General features: G+C 38.9%; 1 protein-coding gene across 1 annotated transcript in view; it reads left to right on the forward strand.

Annotated features, from left to right (window-relative positions):
* RB1 (RB transcriptional corepressor 1) overlaps nt 1-20,896 on the forward strand; it is a 77,806-nt gene that overhangs the window by 11,626 nt on the left and 45,284 nt on the right. Inside the window, exons 5-17 of the mRNA XM_042838732.1 lie at nt 154-192; nt 1,320-1,387; nt 2,641-2,751; nt 4,816-4,964; nt 6,073-6,150; nt 8,606-8,715; nt 10,021-10,098; nt 14,925-15,012; nt 15,687-15,803; nt 16,492-16,548; nt 16,631-16,662; nt 16,741-16,817; nt 16,914-17,116. Coding sequence (XP_042694666.1) covers nt 154-192; nt 1,320-1,387; nt 2,641-2,751; nt 4,816-4,964; nt 6,073-6,150; nt 8,606-8,715; nt 10,021-10,098; nt 14,925-15,012; nt 15,687-15,803; nt 16,492-16,548; nt 16,631-16,662; nt 16,741-16,817; nt 16,914-17,116 — 1,207 coding nt within the window. The remainder of the gene's footprint in view (nt 1-153; nt 193-1,319; nt 1,388-2,640; nt 2,752-4,815; nt 4,965-6,072; nt 6,151-8,605; nt 8,716-10,020; nt 10,099-14,924; nt 15,013-15,686; nt 15,804-16,491; nt 16,549-16,630; nt 16,663-16,740; nt 16,818-16,913; nt 17,117-20,896) is intronic.

Raw genomic sequence — 20,896 nt, forward strand, 5'->3', positions numbered from 1 at the left:
GCTTTGGTTGGGCCTGTTAATGTTTTCTCAAAGAGTCACAATTAAAAAAAAATATATATAAAATTCTCTAATGTTTTTGGTATTTTCTTACTGCATTGAAGTAAAAGATGGTATAGAGGTGCTTAAAAATAATGCAAAATTTTTATTTTCTAGGACTTGTGGCCTTATTTATCTGGAACAACCCAGTAGTGAGTAAGTTTGACTTTCCAAATTGTATTTGTCAAGATAAGATATCAGTATTTTGTCTTCTAACTCATTAAAATTGATGTAAAATTATAGTATGCGGTGTTTAATTTAGATTTAGTGAGGGCTCTGGATTTCAGTGAGATAGAACCATACAATGGTTCAGGTTGGAAAAGACCTTAAAGATCATCAAGTCCAGCCACAACCTGACCATACTACCCTAACAGCCCTCTGCTAAATCATGTCCCTGAGCACCACATCCAAATGGTTTTTAAAAACGTCCAGGGAATGGAGACTCAACCACCTCCCTGGGCAGCCTATTCCAGTGCTTAACAGCCCTTTCTGTGGAGAATTTTTTCCCTAATATCCAACCTAAACTTACCCTGGTACAACTTAAGGCCATCACGCTTCGTCCTGTCATCAGTGGGAAGAGACCAACCCCCCTCTCAGTGCGATCACCTTTCAGATATTGGAAGAGAGCAATAAGGTCTCCCCTCAGCCTCCTTTTCCTGAAGAGCCCCAGTTCCTTCAGTCTCTCCTTGTAGGCCATATTCTCCAAGCCCTTCCCCAGCCTTGTTGCCCTTCTTTGGACCTGCTCCAGCACCTCAGTGTCCTTTCTGTACTGAGATGATGAAAGCTGCAGAAGTGATGTGTATGTATTTGATCACTTCCTGCATGAAGGATCGCCACCCAGTGGTGGGTGTCTCAGCGTGGTGGAAACAAGCATTTGGAGAGTGAGCTTCTTAATCATAGCAACAAATGCACGGATGAACAGATGCCTTAGCAACTCCCTAATGAGACTGAATTCATTCTGTGGCTTGAGAATAGGGCGTTAGTCAAGGGCATGAGAGAAAAACTGCTGCTAACACTGAAGTGAATAATCCACATTCACTTTCTTTTCCAAAGATGATGCAGATGTTGCCTGATACTTGAATGGCTTTACAAAGGACTTAATATTTTCTTATATGTGTAGTCTTAATTATGTAGGGAATGGAATGAAATAAGTAATAAGTGTAACTATATGGGGAACATCACATACTGTTGAAATTGCTCCACAGACTGAAGCATGTTTGTAGAAAATTATAGCTTTGTTTTACAGAGCTCTTAATGTGGAATCTTTATGTGCCAACTTACAGGATTTCTGCTGAACTCAGTTCTGTATTAGTCCTAAAAAATTACTGGATTACTTTTTTGCTGGCAAAAGGTGAGTTTTGATTAAAAACCATTTATTTAAATGAATATTGTTGAACTGAGTTTGTTTTGCATGTACTGTGTGGGAAATAGCATTGTTTGTACAAATACACATTGTATAGATCCAGCATTTTCTGACTGCATGGCTTTTCTAATTACTCAGTCATATTTCTTTCTATGCAGATTAGCTATTCTTTTAGCTGGTAATGCTGCCATTGTATAAATATCTTCTATAAATATTTCAGTGAGTATTTTACTTGGAACACTGCTGTTCTGCACTTGAGATATGCTCTATAGTTTGCCTGTGTTAGTATATGGCTGACTACCTGAAAAGACTAGCAGATCTTTTTAGACTAAGTCTCAGAAATTAAGTTCTTCAAACACTGTGATTCTTCCATGGAGAGGCTGAAATCTCAGTTAAAGCTGAGTGATGAAATTTGGCTTTGGTAATACAGGAAGTCCTTTCTTGTACTGCTCCTGTGATAAGGAGTGCATCATGTCTTAACTGCTTCCTGCTCCTGGTCTGTTTTTCTCAGCTGGTCCTAAGCCAATTTCAATAGCAGAGAGACTGGATCTTTTTAACTGGACTTCTCCAAGCATAGGCATCATCCAGAAGCCATGAAGTTTTTCTACCCTGTCATTTCACTGAGAATCATAAGACAGACTGAAGTGGACCAGCAAGTATAATTTAAGTCCCTGGAGAGCCTGGGTGGTGCTTGTTAATTCAGATTAGAACACAATCAGTGGTCTGTAGCTGTTCTGAATTGCTCTTGGCTTTTGAAACTTATTATGGAAATGTAAGAAGTCTTGAAATGGCTCTGTAGATCTTCTCTGGCACACGAGTTGTACACTGGGAACAGCTGCAATAATGGAGTTCTTAAAGTATTCTTCATGCTAATGTCTTTATAATTTACAAACAACTCCCTACACAATGGAAGGACTGAAAGTACAGTCAGGGTGTTTTGAATTTCTCTTTACTGTATATTAGGAGCTTATTTATGTGAAAGCTGCTAAATATTCAAAAAAGCAAAGCTTTAAGGTAATAAAAAATGAGGGTAGTGTAGATAGAGGTCTACTCCACTGTATAAAATGAGAAATGAATCAGGAAGGACTACTGAGAGCTAAGGAACATTGACATCTTGCAGGATGTTTTCATTACTAATCATAGCGTATTTTATTAAATAAACTTGAAAATCTTAATTTTTTCAGATAATGGTTTAAAAATTGAGTATCTCACATCATCTTCAACTTCTTAAACGTTTGCAGGTAAAGTGTTGCAAATGGAAGATGACCTAGTGATTTCTTTCCAGTTGTTGCTGTGCGTCTTAGATTATTTTATCAAACTGTCACCTCCTGCTATGCTCAAGGAACCATACAGTAAGGTTTTGAGTTTTTTGTTTATTACATCAACATAGAAAATAAATGGGTTGAATTTCCATTGGAGTCTTGCTAACATTCGCAGTTGATGTAAAACTGCCAAAGCATATTAGAATTGATTCTTTTTTAATATTTTAATTCAATTTAGATGATAATGGATTTGAATTAAGTTATTTTAAGGTGGCAGTGTAATAATATTTCAGTTCTGCTGTCTGTTTGCTATGTCCCCTTTCCATTTGAGTTGTTCAGAAGCTTGTGAGAAGAGTAGTCTTGGCTTAGTAAAATAATTTATGTTCTGGGTGGGCTATGAGGATTGAGTGCTATTAGAAAGCTTGCTTTGAATTACATAAAGAGAAAATGCTGCTATGGTTCTTATTTCAGTGATTCATAGCAATATGATAGCTGAAGTGTGCAAGGTACTGGATTATACAGATGCTAAAAAAGAAATACATGATGGATTAGAAAAAATTACTGCAGTTGTAGCTCAAAATGGTAGAGCAAAAAGTAGATATTTTTTTTTACTGCAGTCACTTTCTATTAGAACCTGTTTCTTCCTCATTTTATGAAGAAGTGTAAGGGATCTTACCTGTAGAACTCCCGTTCAACAAAAACTGTTGTACATCCAACTTTTGTACATGAAGCATGGGAAATACCAATCAAAAGTCAGAGAAAGCAAGCGTTTACTTTTCACTTGGAGCAACAGAAATCCATTTTTGTTTTTTTTTGTTGAATAACTTCTACAAGCTGTGGATTTGATATTCTAAAATATTTGCAGCCCTAGTAAGTAGAAAACAATTTTTAATTGAATGCTGGGTTTACCTGGTGTTGGATTTGAATGAGATATTGGAATTTATAGCCTGAATCGTCCTGCTCTTCTCTTGTTTTACAGCTAAATATCCATAGGGAAGATGTGAAGACTGGCACCTCATTATTTAAAAAACAGGCTGTGTGTATTGTATCGCTGTGAAGTGTTACATTGTGAAGTGTTAAAATTTCTCACTTGTGCTGTGTAATAGGCACAGGTATTGTTCAAACTGTCACAAAGTGCTTCATTCCTTTAGCAAGTAACACCATTATTCAAGAGGCTTCACATTATGCTAAACAGTGTCAAGCTTTGTGATATTAAGAGTGTGGGGATTAAGATGCATCCACCAGAGCACTGTCATTTGTCAGAATTTCTCATGAAACAGTTGTCAAATACAAATGTAGCTACAGTTGAGAACAGCTCGCTTGTAAAGAGTATAAATTTTAAAGCAGGTAATTGTATTAACATATGTTAATATAATTTGGATATTTCAAGCTGACGATATTGAGGCCATTTGCACTGGAACAGGTTGCCCAAGGAGGCTGTGGATGCCCCATCCCTGGAGGCATTCAAGGCCAGGCTGGATGTGGCTCTGGGCAGCCTGGTCTGGTGGTTGGTGACCCTGCACATAGCAGGGGGTTGAAACTGGATGAGCATTGTGGTCCTTTTCAACCCAGGCCATTCTGTGATCCTGTGAAAATGCAACATTTTTACTGCATTTAAGTAAGGGTTTTTGCTATCTTCAAGGTGAAGTTTGTTTTTTGTACTTGTTTGGCTGGGGTATTTGGAGAAAGGAAGAACTCCCTCATGTTTCCACCAGCACTTGAGTTCTGCTTGACTTCATCAACCTTTAGAAGCATTAAGTCACTCTTCCAGCTCGTTGTTCCCCACTTCTGTAAAAACACAAGAAATAATTACCCATCTCTGAAAGCACAAGGCTTGCCTAGCTTCGTAGAACAGCTGCTTATTCAAAGCTGCTTACAACAAATGCTATTAAATGGCATTGAATACTTTTAAAATCACAATGTCTAAATATTGATACAGGAGTTGAAAAACTAGTTTTGTTTTTTTTTGTTTATTTTTTGGTTTTTTTGTAGGAATGTTTGTAATGGAGGTTGCTTACCCAGCTAAAGAGAGAGGGAAGGGAAAAATTCAAGACTGCCTGAGAAGTCATAAATATTTAAATCTCCAAAGTTTTTTAGGTTTTTTTGTTCCTTAAGATGACTGTAAACTTGTAATGGTCCTGCCTATTTTTCCAGAGTCTGCTGTGACTGCACGGACTGTTAATGGTTCAACTCGAACCCCACGAAGAGGTCAGAACAGGAATGCACGTGCTTCAAAGCAAACTGATACAGATACAAAAGTTATTGAAATCCTTTGTAAAGAGCATGATTGTAATTTAGATGAGGTAATGCCTACGTTTTAATATATGTTGGATCTTGCTGCTAAACCCTCGCTGGGATATGAGCTTATTTAAGCATTTCGGTTTTAAAAGACTGCCTGTGTTTACTAATTATTCTCTCAAGTTCAGTAGTGAAGGTATTGTGCCATTGTACAGTTCTCTAGTAGGTAGCCTTTGGTATGGTATGGGTGATGGGCTTCCCTGCTAAGGTTAACTGTGAAAAACGTATGAAGGTTCATACTGATCCAAGATCTAGTATGTGGATGCAGGCCTGCTCTGATGGGGGTTCACAGCTGCATCTCACAATAAGAAAATGACTGCAGATAATGCACTATTTCTACATGGGATCTTGAAGGCCTCATTCTCCTTTTTCTCTGCTGAGAAATCTATTTCTGTGTGAAAATGACTTATTTCTGAATATCTGAGCAGATGAGTAGAAGAAAGAGGCTGGAAAGGGTAATTCTTTCCCAGTTTAGTTCCTGCAGAGGATTATATGCTAAATGCTTACATTTGGAGTGGGTCCAGAGGAAGGTCACAAGGATGATCAGAGAGGGCTGGAGCACCTCCATTATGAGGACAGTCTGAGAGCTGGGGCTTTTCAGCCTAGAGCAGAGAAGGCTCCAGGGGGACCTTTATTAAAGCCTTCCAGTACCTGAAAGGGGTCTACAGGAAAGCTGGGGGGGACTTCTTATAAAAGCACATAGTGACAGGACAAGGGGAAATGGCTTTAAACTGGAAGAGGGTAGGTTTAGACTACCCTCTCTAAATAGGAAGAAATTCTTTACTGTGAGGGTGGTGAGACACTGGAACAGGTTGCCCAGAGAGGCTGCTTCCTCCCTGGAAGCATTCAAGGCCAGACTGGATGGGGCTTTGAGCAACCTGTTCTAGTGGGAGGTGTCCCTGCCTATAGCAGGGGGTTGGAACTAGATGATCTTAAAGGCCCCTTCCAACCCAAACCGTGCTATGATTTAACTGAGTTTGGGGTACATAGGCAATTTCATTTTTATTTTCTTAAAACAGTGTCTCAGTTAGTTGACCGATTTCGAAACATGAAAGCAGGATATGCGTGGCTGCCTCTATGCATTTCTAATGTTGTTCTTTTTCTTATTTTCAGGTAAAAAATGTGTATTTCACAAGCTTTATTCCTTTCTTGAATTCTCTTGGTGTTGTAACCTCAAATGGATTACCAGAGGTAATTGGAGTAATTTAAGATAGTTTAACAACAGTGCTTGACTTGATGCCAGCTTGCTTAAGGTTTGCTTTATACATTAAATGAAGTTCTAATAGGCTCTTCTGAAATCATTTGGCAAAAATGCATTGTTTTTCAGGAGTGTAACTTAACCAGGGGTTCCAGGATTCATGGATTACTTGTAATTTTTTACACTTGAATCTACTAAATGAATTTCCCGAGATCAAGCTGGTGGTTTTGCTCAAAGCAAAGCATGGCATAAGATTTGAATATCCATGATCTTGCTGAGGCCATTAGTCTATGTTAGAGATTTGACACTGTAATGGTTCTAAAGTCAGTCTACAGATGCATTTGACCTACCTCTGTACAATTGTATGCAAGAGCAAGCTTTAGTAGATAACCTCTTGTAATTACGTGCATTATTCTTTAAGGAGTGGGTTTAGCTGTGCCTCACGTTGCTGTGGTGATGTGAGAATAGGCAACTGTGACAGCAGGTATGGACAGCCAGGTGCATCTTTTGTTCAGTTTCAGAGTATCTTGAGTGGGAAACAAAATACAAGACCCGCTAAATGTCTTAATCTTTTTTAGGGTCAGTGCAATATCATGTCAACATATCAACATCTAGATCAGCAGTCAGATGAGCTTTTGTATGTGGGTAGGCATAGCTTGGAAGCCCTGTATGAACTACCAGGCAAGGATCATTATAAAGCTTATTAGCCAATCAGTGCTGCACAGCTTAGCATAGTACCAAAACAGTTGTCTAAGACTGCTGATAGAAGATTCTACAAAATGATATTTGAAAAGATGTCCCGTATCACAAATCTTTCTGCTGCCACTGAAGTGTCTGATGGATGTTGTGAAACCAAAGCAGGAAGATGCAGATATATTTCACAGAGGTAGCCAGTCCGTGTCAGTAATAGCTGAGTTACTTGGTACAATTGCTAATAACATGAGATGTTTTTCATTAAAAACAACGAAAACCCACTGAGGTTCTAATAAAGTTTAATGTTGTTTCCAAAACAAAAAAAGCTTTTGGCACTTGCTGTTAGTATTTCAGTTGTCTTCACTGCATGCTTGATGGTCAAACTTTACAAACTAATGAATTAATGAATGAATGAATTGAGAACTTGTATTCTTGACTGAAGATTTCTCTCCAGTTAGCACCATGCAGCAATTTGGTATAGGAGCAGTTGTTTTTTGCAGTTTTTGCAGAAAGAATCTGAAGTATATAAAGTTGGCAGGGGAGTTGGTCTCTATGATCTCTAGAGGTCCCTTCCAACCCCTACAATTCTGTGATTCTGTGAAAGTTAATAGAATACTGAAATACTTAGCAAAAGGAACATATAAGCCATTAGGAAGGTAATGAAAAGATAATGAATTTTTCCTAATGAAAAAATTAAAGGTGATGGGAATCTAAATACATCAATAACATCAAACTTCCAATCATGAAATTGATTTGGTGCAAATTTGCTTGGCAAAGATGAAAGAAGAGATGAGGAGCAAAGCTGTGGAGGAGATGCCTGAAGCTTGTTTTAGCTTGGGGCTGCTGCGTGACTCATTTTGTTTCTTATGCACTCTTGCCTGTCTCTGTAGCTGGAACAAAGTGCAAATGACAAAGTGCAGCACCATGTAGCATGTTTAAGGGTTTAGGGAACAGATAATGGAGTTGACTGATTGCTCCTGCAGGAGCACAACAGCAGACTTGAAGTGGAAAGGTGGTATCAGGGCCCCAGTTAAAAATTCTGTACTTTCAGTTAGTGTTAGTCACTGAGAAAATAACCTCACAAACTTTTCTTGCAAAATGAAATCATACCAATGTGGGATCTGATTGGTTAAGATGCTTTAAGAAGAATAATAATTTTAAAAAAGAAGGATGTAGGATAATGTTTTGGTTTTATATAACTGATGTCACTTAAGTATGTTGCTTACGAACAACATCAATACAAATATTAACATGTAATGAGAAAACTCTTTTTACACTTAAAACAAGATGACTTGATTTTGGATCTCTGCTTTCATCTCCAAACCAGCAGTGAGGGGGGCCTAGTGGATTGTCTAGCAGCTGTTCAAAGGACACTCGTTTTACATTTCTTGTCCTTGGAGACACTTTTTTTTTCTGGAAGGAAGGACTTAAAAGCTTGGAAACATTAGTTTGATTTGCAGGTCTACATCTTCTACTCCAGATATTTTTAGCTTGTTTACAGTATGAAGAGCTATGTATCTTCAGATGTCTTATGATCTTGGATTGTTCTCTCTTACAAAAGGCTATGTTTGTTTGTGCATGGGAACAATGGTTTTTCCTCTGGGTATGCTTCAGCTGTTTGTATAAAAAGTGACTTTGAGGGTTCCAAGGTTACTCTGAGTTTCAGCACTATTCAATTGTATTAATGAGGTAGTAGTAGATTATATTATTCAGAAAATTTGTTCCTATTAAATGTTTTTTGAAATATTTTTCAAGGTTGACGTTCTCTCAAAACAATATGATGAGCTTTATCTCAAAAACAAAGATATTGATGCAAGATTATTTCTGGATCGTGATGAAACTCTACAGCCTGATGTTATAACATGGTAATATTTTCACCTACTGCTTCTGTATTTTAGTAGAAGGTGTGGATTCATGGATATTTTTCTTTCCTTCTGTGCTCTTAAGTGATCTTTGTATCCTGTTGATATTTTATCTTTGTAGTTCAGCTAAGATATTTTTGGCATCACTATCCTTGCTTTACATTACATTAAATAATCAGAAAGCAAGTGATATGAAAATCGTACTTCAGTTCTTAGGCAAGCCTCTGTAGTCCAGTGGCAGCTGAGGAATCACAAAGAGAAGGAGGATACATGCTAGTTGTTACGTCCAAGAATGTGTTATGGCTCTGGGGCCAGCTGGGTCCTTGCTGTCAAACTCTTACCTAAAACTGGCCGGTGATGCATGTAAGCAGCCTGCTGGGAATGCTCCTGAGTCCACTCTGACTTCTGACTTCGTACACAGAAATCATTTGGGAATAGCAGCTTTCATTGAACAAAAGTCTGCCACTGACAATTTAACAGAATAAACAGTTGAGTGCTGATGCCTGGACACGTTCCCTGGTGCTGCTGAGTGATACAGATGTATCTGAATTTTCTTAGTCGTACTGTAAAATATCAGTGGTTGCTGATAATGTAACATTTCCGTAACTCCATGTGATGTTTGCTCATAGTGTAATAGTGTGACTTTATCTATGCTAGAAAAACATATTAATTTAAAACTGGATAAAAATGAAGCTGTATGTAATATAGAACTAGAAAATGTCTGAGGATCATAGGGCCAGCAGGGACAGCCAGAGCAGGTGCCCAGGGCCATGTCCAGGCAGCTCTGGAAGATATCCAAGACCCCACAACCTCTGTTGGACTGTGCCAATGCTGTGTCACCTGCACAGCACAGAAGTGCCCCTGGTGTTCAAAGAGAACCTCCTGTGCTCTCATTCATGCCCATGGCCCCTGATTTTGGCACTGGGTGCCACTGACAGAGCCTGGCTTTGGCCTCTTGGCACCCTCCCTCAGGGATTTATGGTCATTAAGATTTCCCTGTCTCCTCCAGGATGAGTACTCCCAGGTCCCTCAGCCTTTCCTCATTGGAGGAAATGTCCTGTATTAGCTCCACATTTAAATTAAATTGTTACAAATAAAATTCTAGAAAAGAATAAAGTTTGAAGGAAACTCTGGAGGTCATCTAGTCCAACATCTTATTCAAAGAGATCTCCTTAGCAACATAAATTACATTATTCTAGATCTTCAAAAATGTTTCAGAGCCTTTTTTTGTGTTGACCAATAAGCTTTTTGCAGAAGACATTCTTGTGTTACTTTAATGCTTCATAAGTTTATTTTCCATTTCCATAGCTCACAGTTGGAAAGAACACCAGGAAAAAATAATCCAGATGAGGAGGTTAATCATGTGCTTCCACAGACTCCTGTTCGGTATGAATTTTTCACTTGAGCTGTGTTGTGTTTCTATCCTAACTTGAAATACCCTGAGTGTAGGTGGTTGTTCTTTGTTTGTATAAGACAGAACCTAGTTCTGCTTACTAGAGAGTAGTGAGCACGTACTTAGGGATGCCTAGAGTCTTCAGTTCCTGGTTAAGTTGTTGGAAAACAGTTTTTTACTGAACTGTAGCGTGTGGTATGTGTAAAATAGTTCACTATATTTGTTAATATGAGAATGAAAGTTTATGCTTTCAAGCTAGTACTTCTATAAAGTGATATTCTCATCCTTCTTTTCCATCTTCATTCTAGCTCTAGATCTTCGTGACTTTGTTTCCATATACTAAACTTTGTATGCACGTGCATTTCTTCTCCCATGGTCTTTTCTTTCTAGTGTTCTTACCTTTTGTATTTGGGAAGATGAACATTTCTGAGTACTGACATATTCTGGTCTGTTGGGGAACAGATATAGCAGAAATATGGTATTGATTGCAGTCCAGTACAGAAGAACTGCAAGAATCACAGAACAGGAGTTGGATGGGACTTCAAGAGATTGAGTCCAACTCCCCTGTTAAAGCAGGTTCCCTACAATAGGTCACATAAGTAGGCATCCAGATTGAATATCTCCATAGAAGAAGACTCCACAACCTCTCTGGGCAGCCTGTTCCAGTACTCCATCACCCTTACCAGGAACGAGTTCTTCTGCATGTTAGTGTGGAACTTCCTGTGTACAAGTTTCAAGCCATTGCTCCTCATCCTATCACTACACACTTCTTAGAAGAGCCTGCCCTCATCTATTTGCTTCCCACCTCCCTTTAGGTATTTGTAAACATAAATCACATCTCCCCTCAGTCGTCTTTTCCCCAGGTTGAACAGATCCAGGTTACTCATCCTTTCCTCACGTGGGAGATGCTCCAGGCCCCTTATCATCTTTGTGGCCCTCTGCTCGACTCATTCTAGGAGATTCCTGTCTTTTTTTGAAGTAGGGAGCCCAGAGCTGGACCCAGTATTCTAAAAGTGGCTTCATTCATCAGGGCAGAGTAGAGAGGGAGGATCACTTCTAAGCTTGAGTTCAGTTAGCCAAAGAGGAGGAGACTTGCATGTATCATTTTTCCCCTGTGCCAAGCCACTTGTTGGCAAATTAGTATGATGCTGCGCAGTAGTGAGTGCTTAGAAATTACTGGTGCTCAAGAACTAATCAGCTGCACCATTGCAGTGTTGTGTGCTGTGGGGATGAACATGGAAATGTTTGTAGAAGCAGTTGTTCCAGAGGTGTCAGCTTTAGTAAAATGTGACAGTGAGATTCCTTTTCCGTGCTTGCTGTATAAATGCCTTGCACTCTAGCATTTTGTAGAGATGAAAGTCCTAAGTAAACATAGTATTTTAATTTATCTTATTCTCAAATTACCTAAAATACTTTTGCTTTGTTTTTAAAGAAAACAATAAACTTTTAACAGTGTAAATGTGCTTTTGAAAGAATGAACTGGACCCTACGTTTATGCAAAATCTGCTAAATATTGTCTAAATTGAATTGTTTAACAAGAAGATCATTGACAACAAAGGCTATTTCTCACAAATAGCTTGTTACTAATGTATTTGGTTATACTTGCTTAAACAAAAACCTCTATTAGCCAAGCATCTGTCATGGTGTTAAGTTCTTAACATGGAAGTCTTTGTTAAAATCCAGAAGTAGCAAGTTTCCACAGTCAGAATTTGGAATGTGCTAACAAACCGATCACAGAATCGTCTGAGTAGGAAGGGACCCATGAGGCTCTCTGAGTCCAACCCCTGACTTCACACAGCATCACTCAGCAATCAGACCTGATGTCTGAGGGTGCTGTTCAAATGCTTCACGATCTCCAGCAGCTCCTTGTCCCCTGCCCTGGGCAGGCTGTTCCATTCCCACCACCCTCTGGTGCAGACCCTGTCCCCAGCCCACGCTGTTCCCTCAGGCCTGTCGCTGTCACACAGAGCAGAGCTCAGCTCTGCCCCTCCATTCCCTGCAAGGAGCTGCAGCTGCCATCGGGCCTCCCCTCAGCTCCTCTGCTCTGGGCTGGGCAAACCATCTTTGTTAGCCCTCCTTTGAACACCTTCCAATAGTTTTATGTCCTTTTTATACTGTGGTGCCCAGGGCTGCATATGGTACTCATTCATATTCTCTTTAGCCAGACTTCATGTATTCCAAAAATGCTGCTGCTTAAGACAGTCCAAGTGGAGGCTTGTTAATCAGCAGTAACTGTGTCTGTAGCAACCTGTTTTTCATAAAGCATGGGGCTGTCACTAGATGGCAGTAAGCCTTTGATCACCAGTGCAGAATAGGAAGTCTATAAATCATAGAATCACGGAATGGCCTCTGTTGAAAAGGACCACACTGATCATCCAGTTTCAACTCCTCTGCTGTGTGCAGGGTCACCAACCAGCAGACCAGGCTGCCCAGAGCCACATCCAGCCTGGCCTTGAATGCCTGCAGGGATGGGGCATCCACAGCCTCCTTGGGCAACCTGTTCCAGTGCGTCACCACCCTCTGTGTGAAAAACTTCCTCCTGATATCTAACCTGAACCTCTAAACCTATCTAACCTAACCTAAACCTGTCTCAGTTTAGAACCATTCCCCCTTGTCCTATGGCTATCCACTGTTGTAGATTGATCTAATTAAAGTTACAATGAAAGAGCCATATTTATTACTTTGTCTTCTTATAACGTCCTTTTTCTGGATTTTCTGGAACTAGACATCTAGGACCTGCTTTTAGGCCTCTTGAATTTTGTGAAAATGTAATCATTTTCTTCAGTGGATTTGTGTCTTGTCTTTTATGTAAAAAATCAGTAGAGCAAATCACAGAATTGCAGGGGTTGGAAGGGACCTCTAGTGTTCATAGGGTCCAACCTCTTGCCAACGAAGGTTCCCTACAGGAGGTCACACGGGGAGGCATCCAGATGGGTCTTAAATATCTCCAGGGAAGGACACTCCATGACTCTAAGGGCAGTGCACTCCAGTGCTGCATCACTCTGACAGTAAACAAGTTCTTCCTTGTATTAGCATGAAACCAATGGTTGTAAGTACTGGTTCAATGCATCAGGAGGATGGACTGCGTGATTTCATTCTAATTTTTTTAATCATCCTTACACTTGTCATTTCTAGAGCTTTGGTAGAGGTGTTTTTACACTTCTGTGTTTCAGCAATAGGTTAAGGAGTAATGCATCTTTGAGCTACTATAGTCGTAATAACTGAATGTTTTTTCTATGCTCACTGTGTTTGGCTCACATCAGTCAAAAACTGAGGCTAAACAGTGCTGAGATTTAAAATAACAAATTAATCAGAAAGTAATGAAACCACTGAAAGAATCAAACACTTTTTTTAGAGGAAGAAAAATCATTATTATAATCTTTTAGAAAGAGGAGAAACTTAATGATACTGCTTAATACAGAACTTGAATTCAGGTTTTGTGGTAATGGATACATGACTGGTTCCCTGTACTTGTGTGAATAACCAAGACAGGACAATCCATTATGTCCCCAAAAGCTGGAAATATGGACTGTTTGAGTGCTGCTCAAGCACATATCTTAGTGTCCCATATGGGAAAATCTTTGTTGTTCTTATTTTCCCGCATATCTGTATTTCAGTCATCTGAATAACGTGGACTGTTTGAGAGGAGACTGTGCTTTCTTATCTTAGAATAACGATCCTTCAGAAAGTTATGAAGTGTTTGTCATCGGGATTTCAGTTTTAGAGAAGAGTGAAAAATGCCTCCTTCAGAGAGATGCATTCACCCTAACAGAACTTAATATGGAATAAACAAAGATCTTATGCATTTGTCCTAAGTATATTTTTATTTTTTAAACTGTAGCTTCTCTAAAATACTGTTGTTACTTTTGTTACTTGGCTTAGCTTTACAAAGTTAGCTTCTGGTCTAAACTTCTAGTTAATCCATTGGATATAAATCAGTGGATATTGCTTGTATTTTTGAATCTGGTTTTAGCAAGAAAGCTGTAGTAAGAAATGAAAATAATACATGGAGGTGTCATCCAATACTTCAGTGCATCCTATTTCATAAAACATAGTATGTATTTTTGGTCCACTCTTCATTTAGCCTGTAAAGAAATTGTTCTACTTTGTAAGGAGATATTTGCATTTTTCAGGAACACTGAGAAGCTGAGAGTGGTTAGGCCCTGGAACGGGCTGCCCGGGGAGGTTGTGGATGCCCCGTCCTTGGATGTGTTTAAGGCCAGGTTGGACGGGGTCCTGGGCAACCTGATCTGAATGTGTGTGTTTGGTGGCCCTGCTAGGCAGGGGGGTTGGAACTACATGATCCTTGAGGTCCCTTCCAACCCGGGTGATTCTGTGATTCTGTGTGATTTAATGTACATATCCTTTTCCCCATCCATAATGCTTTACAAGTTAGGAAGGTTTTCTATTTATGATCTTTCTACCTTCTGTATATGCAGGTAGGTCAGAACTAGTATTTCAGCAAATTACTGCCTTCCTGTTGGAAGCAAAAAGGACTGAAGTTAACAATTTTGTTTGGTTTTGTTTTTACATGACTTTTGGTTCAGGTCTGTGGAGGGAGAGGACTGCTAATATTCTCATGCCGTATCCAATGGGAACATCTGCAGCTCTACCTCTAAAAGTTGTGTTGTTTTTTTTTTTAAATGAAGCAACATTGCTTTAAAAAGACTGTGTTGTCTCATGAATAGGTAGCAGGAGCTGTGTTTTAACACTTCTTTCTTACTGTACTTGTGAACTTAAGACTTGTAACAAAAGTCATCTTCATTCACCAATCTTTTGTATTATTGATGGATTTTTTTGTTGTTGTTGTATTTTTCAGAGCTGCAATGAATACTATTCAGCAATTGATGATGATTTTGAACTCAGCAACTGATAAACCATCAGATACTCTCATTGCATATTTCAATGTAAGTGACTTGAAGAAACTTGTGAAAAATTACCAGTCATTTAAAACTTGTGCACAGAGATCTGGCACGTTTTGGCAACTCCTTTATTACAAACATTTCTGAACAAGTACATTTTAATTAGGATTGTTTAATTACTGTTATTTTTGAAGGCATTTGTATCTTAACTGATGTGCACTGGAAACTTGTAGATCCTTAAATCTTTTTGTTACTGCACTAAATATTAAGGCTTATGTATGTATTGGATGGAGAAACAGGGAAATATAAAGAGGACATATAGAAAGAGGAGGAGGAGGATATATCCATACAAGATCTTTCATGTTCCCAGTCAGAGATTTAAAGATACTTTTAACTTGAAAGACAGTAACATACTTGGTACTACTTGTAAGTTGAGTTAGCTAATTACTGGCAAGATATTAAGTTGCAGTTTATTGAAAGCTGCTAACTAATATACATATATTATATACCCTATATTATGTGTGTATATGTATATATATATATATTTAATATTATATATAGTATCTTAAATACTCCACTCTGATTTATGCTGATGAGGTAACTAAGAGAGATGCTACAAGGTCTAGCAAGATTAATTTGATTAAATCATTGAAGTGCTTTGGAAATAAAACACTTTCCTTGCCTTTCCTTTCCCTCTCATCTTTTCTGTACTTGACTAGAATTGCACAGTGAACCCTGAAGACAGTATCCTGAAAAGAGTGGAAAGTCTTGGCCACATCTTCAAAAAGAAATTTGCTGAAGCAGTTGGACAGGGATGTGCTGAGATTGGTTCACAGGTAAGTAGCATTTTGGTTGTTACTCATTTGAACTCTGTTGGTGCTGGCTAATGTGTGACCTTACTCACTGCCTTGTCTTCAGTGAAGATTAATAATAAAAAATACTAATCCTTTCAAATTGAGGAATGGATATGCTTCTCTTCTAATGCTCTGTGAAGATAGCATCTAACAAGTGGTTCTTAATATATAAGATTGGATGGGGAAGAGGTATGCTGGAAATAGTTTGGTGAAGAATGGGAAAATTGATGGGCAAAATACATGCAATGGAAGGCGTACTGCCATTCATTAAAGTAATGTTAACCTAGAAATCTGCAGTATTCTTTACATTTACTGCCTTACAAGATCAGTAGGCCAGCTGTGCTTTCTACAAGCATTCTTCTGGAAAGCAATTCCAACATGTTTGTACTCTACGTTCTCTTGTGTATCAGCATCACTTTTTATCCTGTTAGCCCTGACTTGACATCAACCCTTGGTTAATTGATCTTCCCATGGTTGAAGTAGTCACAAAGCTTTTTAGGTATCTCTGGTACTACTGGCAATTGGAGCTGAGGAGAACAAAGTTCTTTATTGTAGCTCTTCCAAACAAACAAACAAACCCAAACAAGCAAAAACAAAAACCCAAACCAACAAACATAGTATTCTTGATTTTTAAATTTTATTTTTTTCTTTTTTCCCTCCTTTCTGATAGAGATACCAGCTTGGAGTACGGCTATATTACAGAGTAATGGAGTCTATGCTGAAGTCGGTAAGTTTAGCACTGATAGCTTTGTACTGGCATTGCGTTTTTGAATCCTGAAAATAATCAAAGCTTGATTTATATATCTCAGGAAGAAGAGCGCCTCTCAGTGCACAATTTTAGGTATGTGCCAACAACTGATTATTATTACCTGTCATTTTATTGTTGGGATAAGTATTAACGATTTCCTTTTCCCTTTAGCAAACTTCTGAATGATAACATCTTCCACACATCTCTTCTGGCGTGTGCTCTCGAAATTGTCATGGCTACATATGGCAGTAAGTTGAATCCAAAGTGCTAAGGAGCAAACAAGGAAAACGTGAGAAGTGAAAGAGTGCAATGCTCTTAATAATTGTAATCTGCTTTCCTTGCAGGAACTGCTTCACAAAGTGATGGTACCAGTGCTGAAACAGACTTGTCTTTCCCGTGGATTCTCAATGTATTTGATTTAAAAGCTTTTGACTTCTACAAGGTGATTGAAAGTTTCATTAAAGTAGAGCCAAGCCTAACAAGGGACATGATAAAGCATCTGGAACGCTGCGAACATCGCATTATGGAATCTCTTGCTTGGCAATCTGTAAGTAATGTTTTAAAGCACTATTTGTCCTTGTATAACATGCAAATCTAGGAAAAAAGTACACCTAGATACATGAAAGAAGTTTTAGTGTTGGTGAGATGTGCTTCTAGCAAAGTAAATTACAAGAGCTGAAGAAGATCAATTTTAGCATGTCTTCAGGTTTTGGGAAGAAAAGGCTGTATCAGAGCAGAAGGCTGTATCATAGAGCAGCTTAGCACTGCTGAATTTCATGCCAGCGTCTTTCATTATTCTGGCATGGATATTAAGGGTAATAATGTCCATAAACAGTATTTTGGTGCCAGTAGACAAGGCACCATTCTACATAAGAGCATACATTCTACGCTCTTATATGTAAACTTTATCCAGTTTTTGGTCCACTTGACAGGAAGGCATTAATTCTGTGCATCCGATATGATTGTTAATAGTACTTAATATACTGATTCTCATTGTAACTTGCAGTTAAATTCCTTCAATGTTTTTGAATGCCATTAAAAGCATTCTGGTAGGTTGGTTTTTGTGTTTTAGGCTGAATCTCGGTAAATCAACTGCTGTTTCTTTATACTGTGTCTTACTTATGTACCAAAAATGCTATAAACGCCACAAAACAGGAGACTATAAAGGCTGCTGACAGAACGACACGAAGTGACCATTTAAGAACCCATCTGATAGCTTGTAGATCTGGGAAATCAATATGGCATTACTAATATGGTATTCTAACTGTGAACCAAGTTTGTGTATGATTTTGGTTAATGCATAATTTAAGCTTCAAGTTTTCCAGTACTGGTGATACTTTACCAGTCTGTGGGGTTGTACTGGATTCCAGGAACAGCATCGTTGAGTCTGAGCCACAAGAGCAGCATTGTGAGCTCAGGCTTTTAGTTAGGGAAAGCACACTGGCCTCTTTGTTACATGAAAGCAATTGCCATGCTTCAAGGTGAATCTGGTCAACCTGCTATGCTAAACAGCCTGTTTCATTTGATTTCCCTTACCAGCAGTCAGTGGACATGAGTGAGGCAGCTTCTTGAATATACTCTGTCAGGAAGGGGACCTTTTCATCACTGGACTAAGACTTGTGCATCTGGCTCTGTGCTCGTTATTGTGTCACTTTTGTGCCCCAGCATTTCTGATGCAGTCCTGTAACTGTGGCACCACACTTTTTTTTTTTTTTCCCCTCTGCTTTCACATGTTTGAACTCTTGGTGAAATGCATGTGCTTCTCCACTGCTGAATGCAGTTTTTTTTTTTTGAAAAAGACTGCCTGAAAGCTCTTAAAGATTGAGAACCTTGCACCAGAGCTTACAGAAGCAGGGTAAATGAGGAACTTTGCTCAAAACGTTTAAAGAATACTTACTTGAGAATTTTAGTGCTTGGAGGATAAAAGCAGAGATACAAATACTGAAGTTTTACTCTCCACAAGCAGAAATTGACTTCTGACACCTCATGCAGACTGGTTTGATGTCAGCTTTATCATAAGCAGCAAGGCTTTTATCTACCAATTTCTACTCAGTAATTCAAGCACAGCATGCAGATAATCTGATTAAGATTTGGTCTTTCAAACTGGAGAATCCAGAACACAGTGTTTTCAGTATTTAATCTATTGTCTTGAGTTGCCTGAGGTGTTTAGTGCTGTCTTGGAGTGGCTTATACAGCTTATTTCAGTGGCTGCTAGTAGGTATCTATAAAATTGTAAAAGCACTTACTTTTTTACATACTCATATAACGCTTCGCCACTACTTAAAACAGAGCTAAGAATTTGTTGACAATAGAGGAGGGGGTAAAAAGAAGTGTGCAGTCTGTGCTCTCCTCTTTGTTACTGCCAGGCTCATCACTAGAGGGCACAGTAGGGCTCTCAAAAATGGAGGGTAGCTGGCTCTGACAAGCAGTTATGTGCTTGTCTGTACAGGTACCCTGTGACTCTGTGTTGGCTTCTGTGGCCTCCTCATAGAAGGTTTCCTTCAGCATTGCTGTCCATCCCTGTCTTTCTCATCCGTTATGTAAAGCATTTGAATAAATTTCTTAATTCTTGCAGGTGTCTTGTAGTTTACAGTGAACTGAAATTGTGAATGTAACTTAAAGAATACTTCAAATATGCTAGTGCTACATTCAAAGAGTACAAAAAGTTGATGTATCTGAATCCTGTTAGGTGTTACAGCTGCCCTTAAGGGAAAGGTTGCAAGTATTAACCAGTCTACATCTGCATAAGCAACCTGAAGATGAAAGATGTTCCATGACAGGAAGGGTTGGACTAGATGATCTTTAAGGTCCCTTCCAATCCAAACCATTCCTTTAGTCTCTGACCGATGTAATGGTAGTTCAGGAGAGGAGTAGTGAAGTGCTGGTAGTGCTAATATCTTGCTGTGTTTTGGGTAATTGCAGTGTACATCATAAGGCTACAAACAAACTTCTGGGTTTTTTCTAGTACGGAATATCCATCGTTGCCTCCCATATTGACTATTACAGCAAATAACCTATGTATCTGCCAGTTGCTATGTTGCTAAGGCTAGCTGGTTAATTAACATTCAGGTTTAGACTACTCAGGTGCAGTTTGGACCCCGTCATGTAAGAACAGCATAGAACTGTTAGAATCCAAAGGAGGGCTATAAAGATGAGGAAGGGTCTGGAGGGCGAGAGGTTTGAGGGGCTGCTGAGGTCCCTTGGTGTGCTGAGCCCAGAGCAGAGGAGCTGAGGGGCGGCCCAATGGCGGCTGCAGCTCCTCACAGGGAGCGGAGGGGCAGCGCTGAGCTCTGCTCTGTGTGACAGCAGCAGGGCCCGAGGGTCTGCACCTAATCAAAAGGAGGACATTTTTCAATGGCAGAAGTCTGCTAAAGGTTTTGGATTTCCTCAAAAGATTCAGCTAGTGAATGAGTGGTGATTTATTGTATTCCTCTGGTGTGTTCCCTGGATGATATCTCCGTATACTGTTGTGCAAGATGAAAAAAGTATAATCTTAATTAGTGATTTCCTCAAGAAAGAGTACGTAAGTTGAGACGTACTTCCTAAATGTCTCTTACCTCCAGATACTATAAAGTAGGAGAGTGGCTAGGTAACTTACACTTAGTTATAATGCATATCTTACAAGTGATTGCTTAGGTTTAATTCTAATCAAATTGCCTGATAATGTAAACATGAAGGAATCTTAAGAGGATTAATGTTTTCTAATATTCCTAGAGAATATATATTTTCTTGAGAAGGTGTTATACTCTGAAGTAAGCATGTGGAACTTACGCAAAACAAACAAAAAAGCCCCCTGTATTTTGGTCTAGTTCTTACCTTCCCTTACAGGCAGAATTGTTCATTAGGACGTTTGTCTGCTCTTGGGAAGTCAAGTGTATTGTCTGTGTTTATCCAGTTTTTCTGCTTTCCAAAAGCTGACTGCTTTTGGAAGCAAGGCTATAATGTGAGATCTGAAGGGACGGGGAAATTGAAGAGAGAATTTATTGGAGCTTTACTTGTTGGAGAGTTTTCATGAGGAAAAATGCTTTGCATAATTTCTCTGAAGAGAAGCTCTTAAGAGTTCATCTACCTTTATCTGACTTTGGAAGCAATATCCAGTGAATGTGAAAGATTGTATTTGAAGATAATATTTTGCTTCTTTGCTAGTCTTCATGAATACGTTATTGCTTTTTGCACTGCTAGTTGATTTAGTTGTCTGTCCATCAGAAAAGAGATCAAACATTTCCTTTCTTTTTAGGAAAAAAGAAATCATAAAAACAACAACCAAAAAAACCCACCCCCAAATAGTGCAAAAATACGGAAAAGTCTTCTCAGTAATACTTAATTT

Source organism: Centrocercus urophasianus, unplaced genomic scaffold (assembly GCF_019232065.1).
Source record: "Centrocercus urophasianus isolate 14NV4802_14NV808 unplaced genomic scaffold, USGS_Curo_1.0 seq_9, whole genome shotgun sequence".
Lineage (NCBI taxonomy): Eukaryota > Metazoa > Chordata > Aves > Galliformes > Phasianidae > Centrocercus > Centrocercus urophasianus.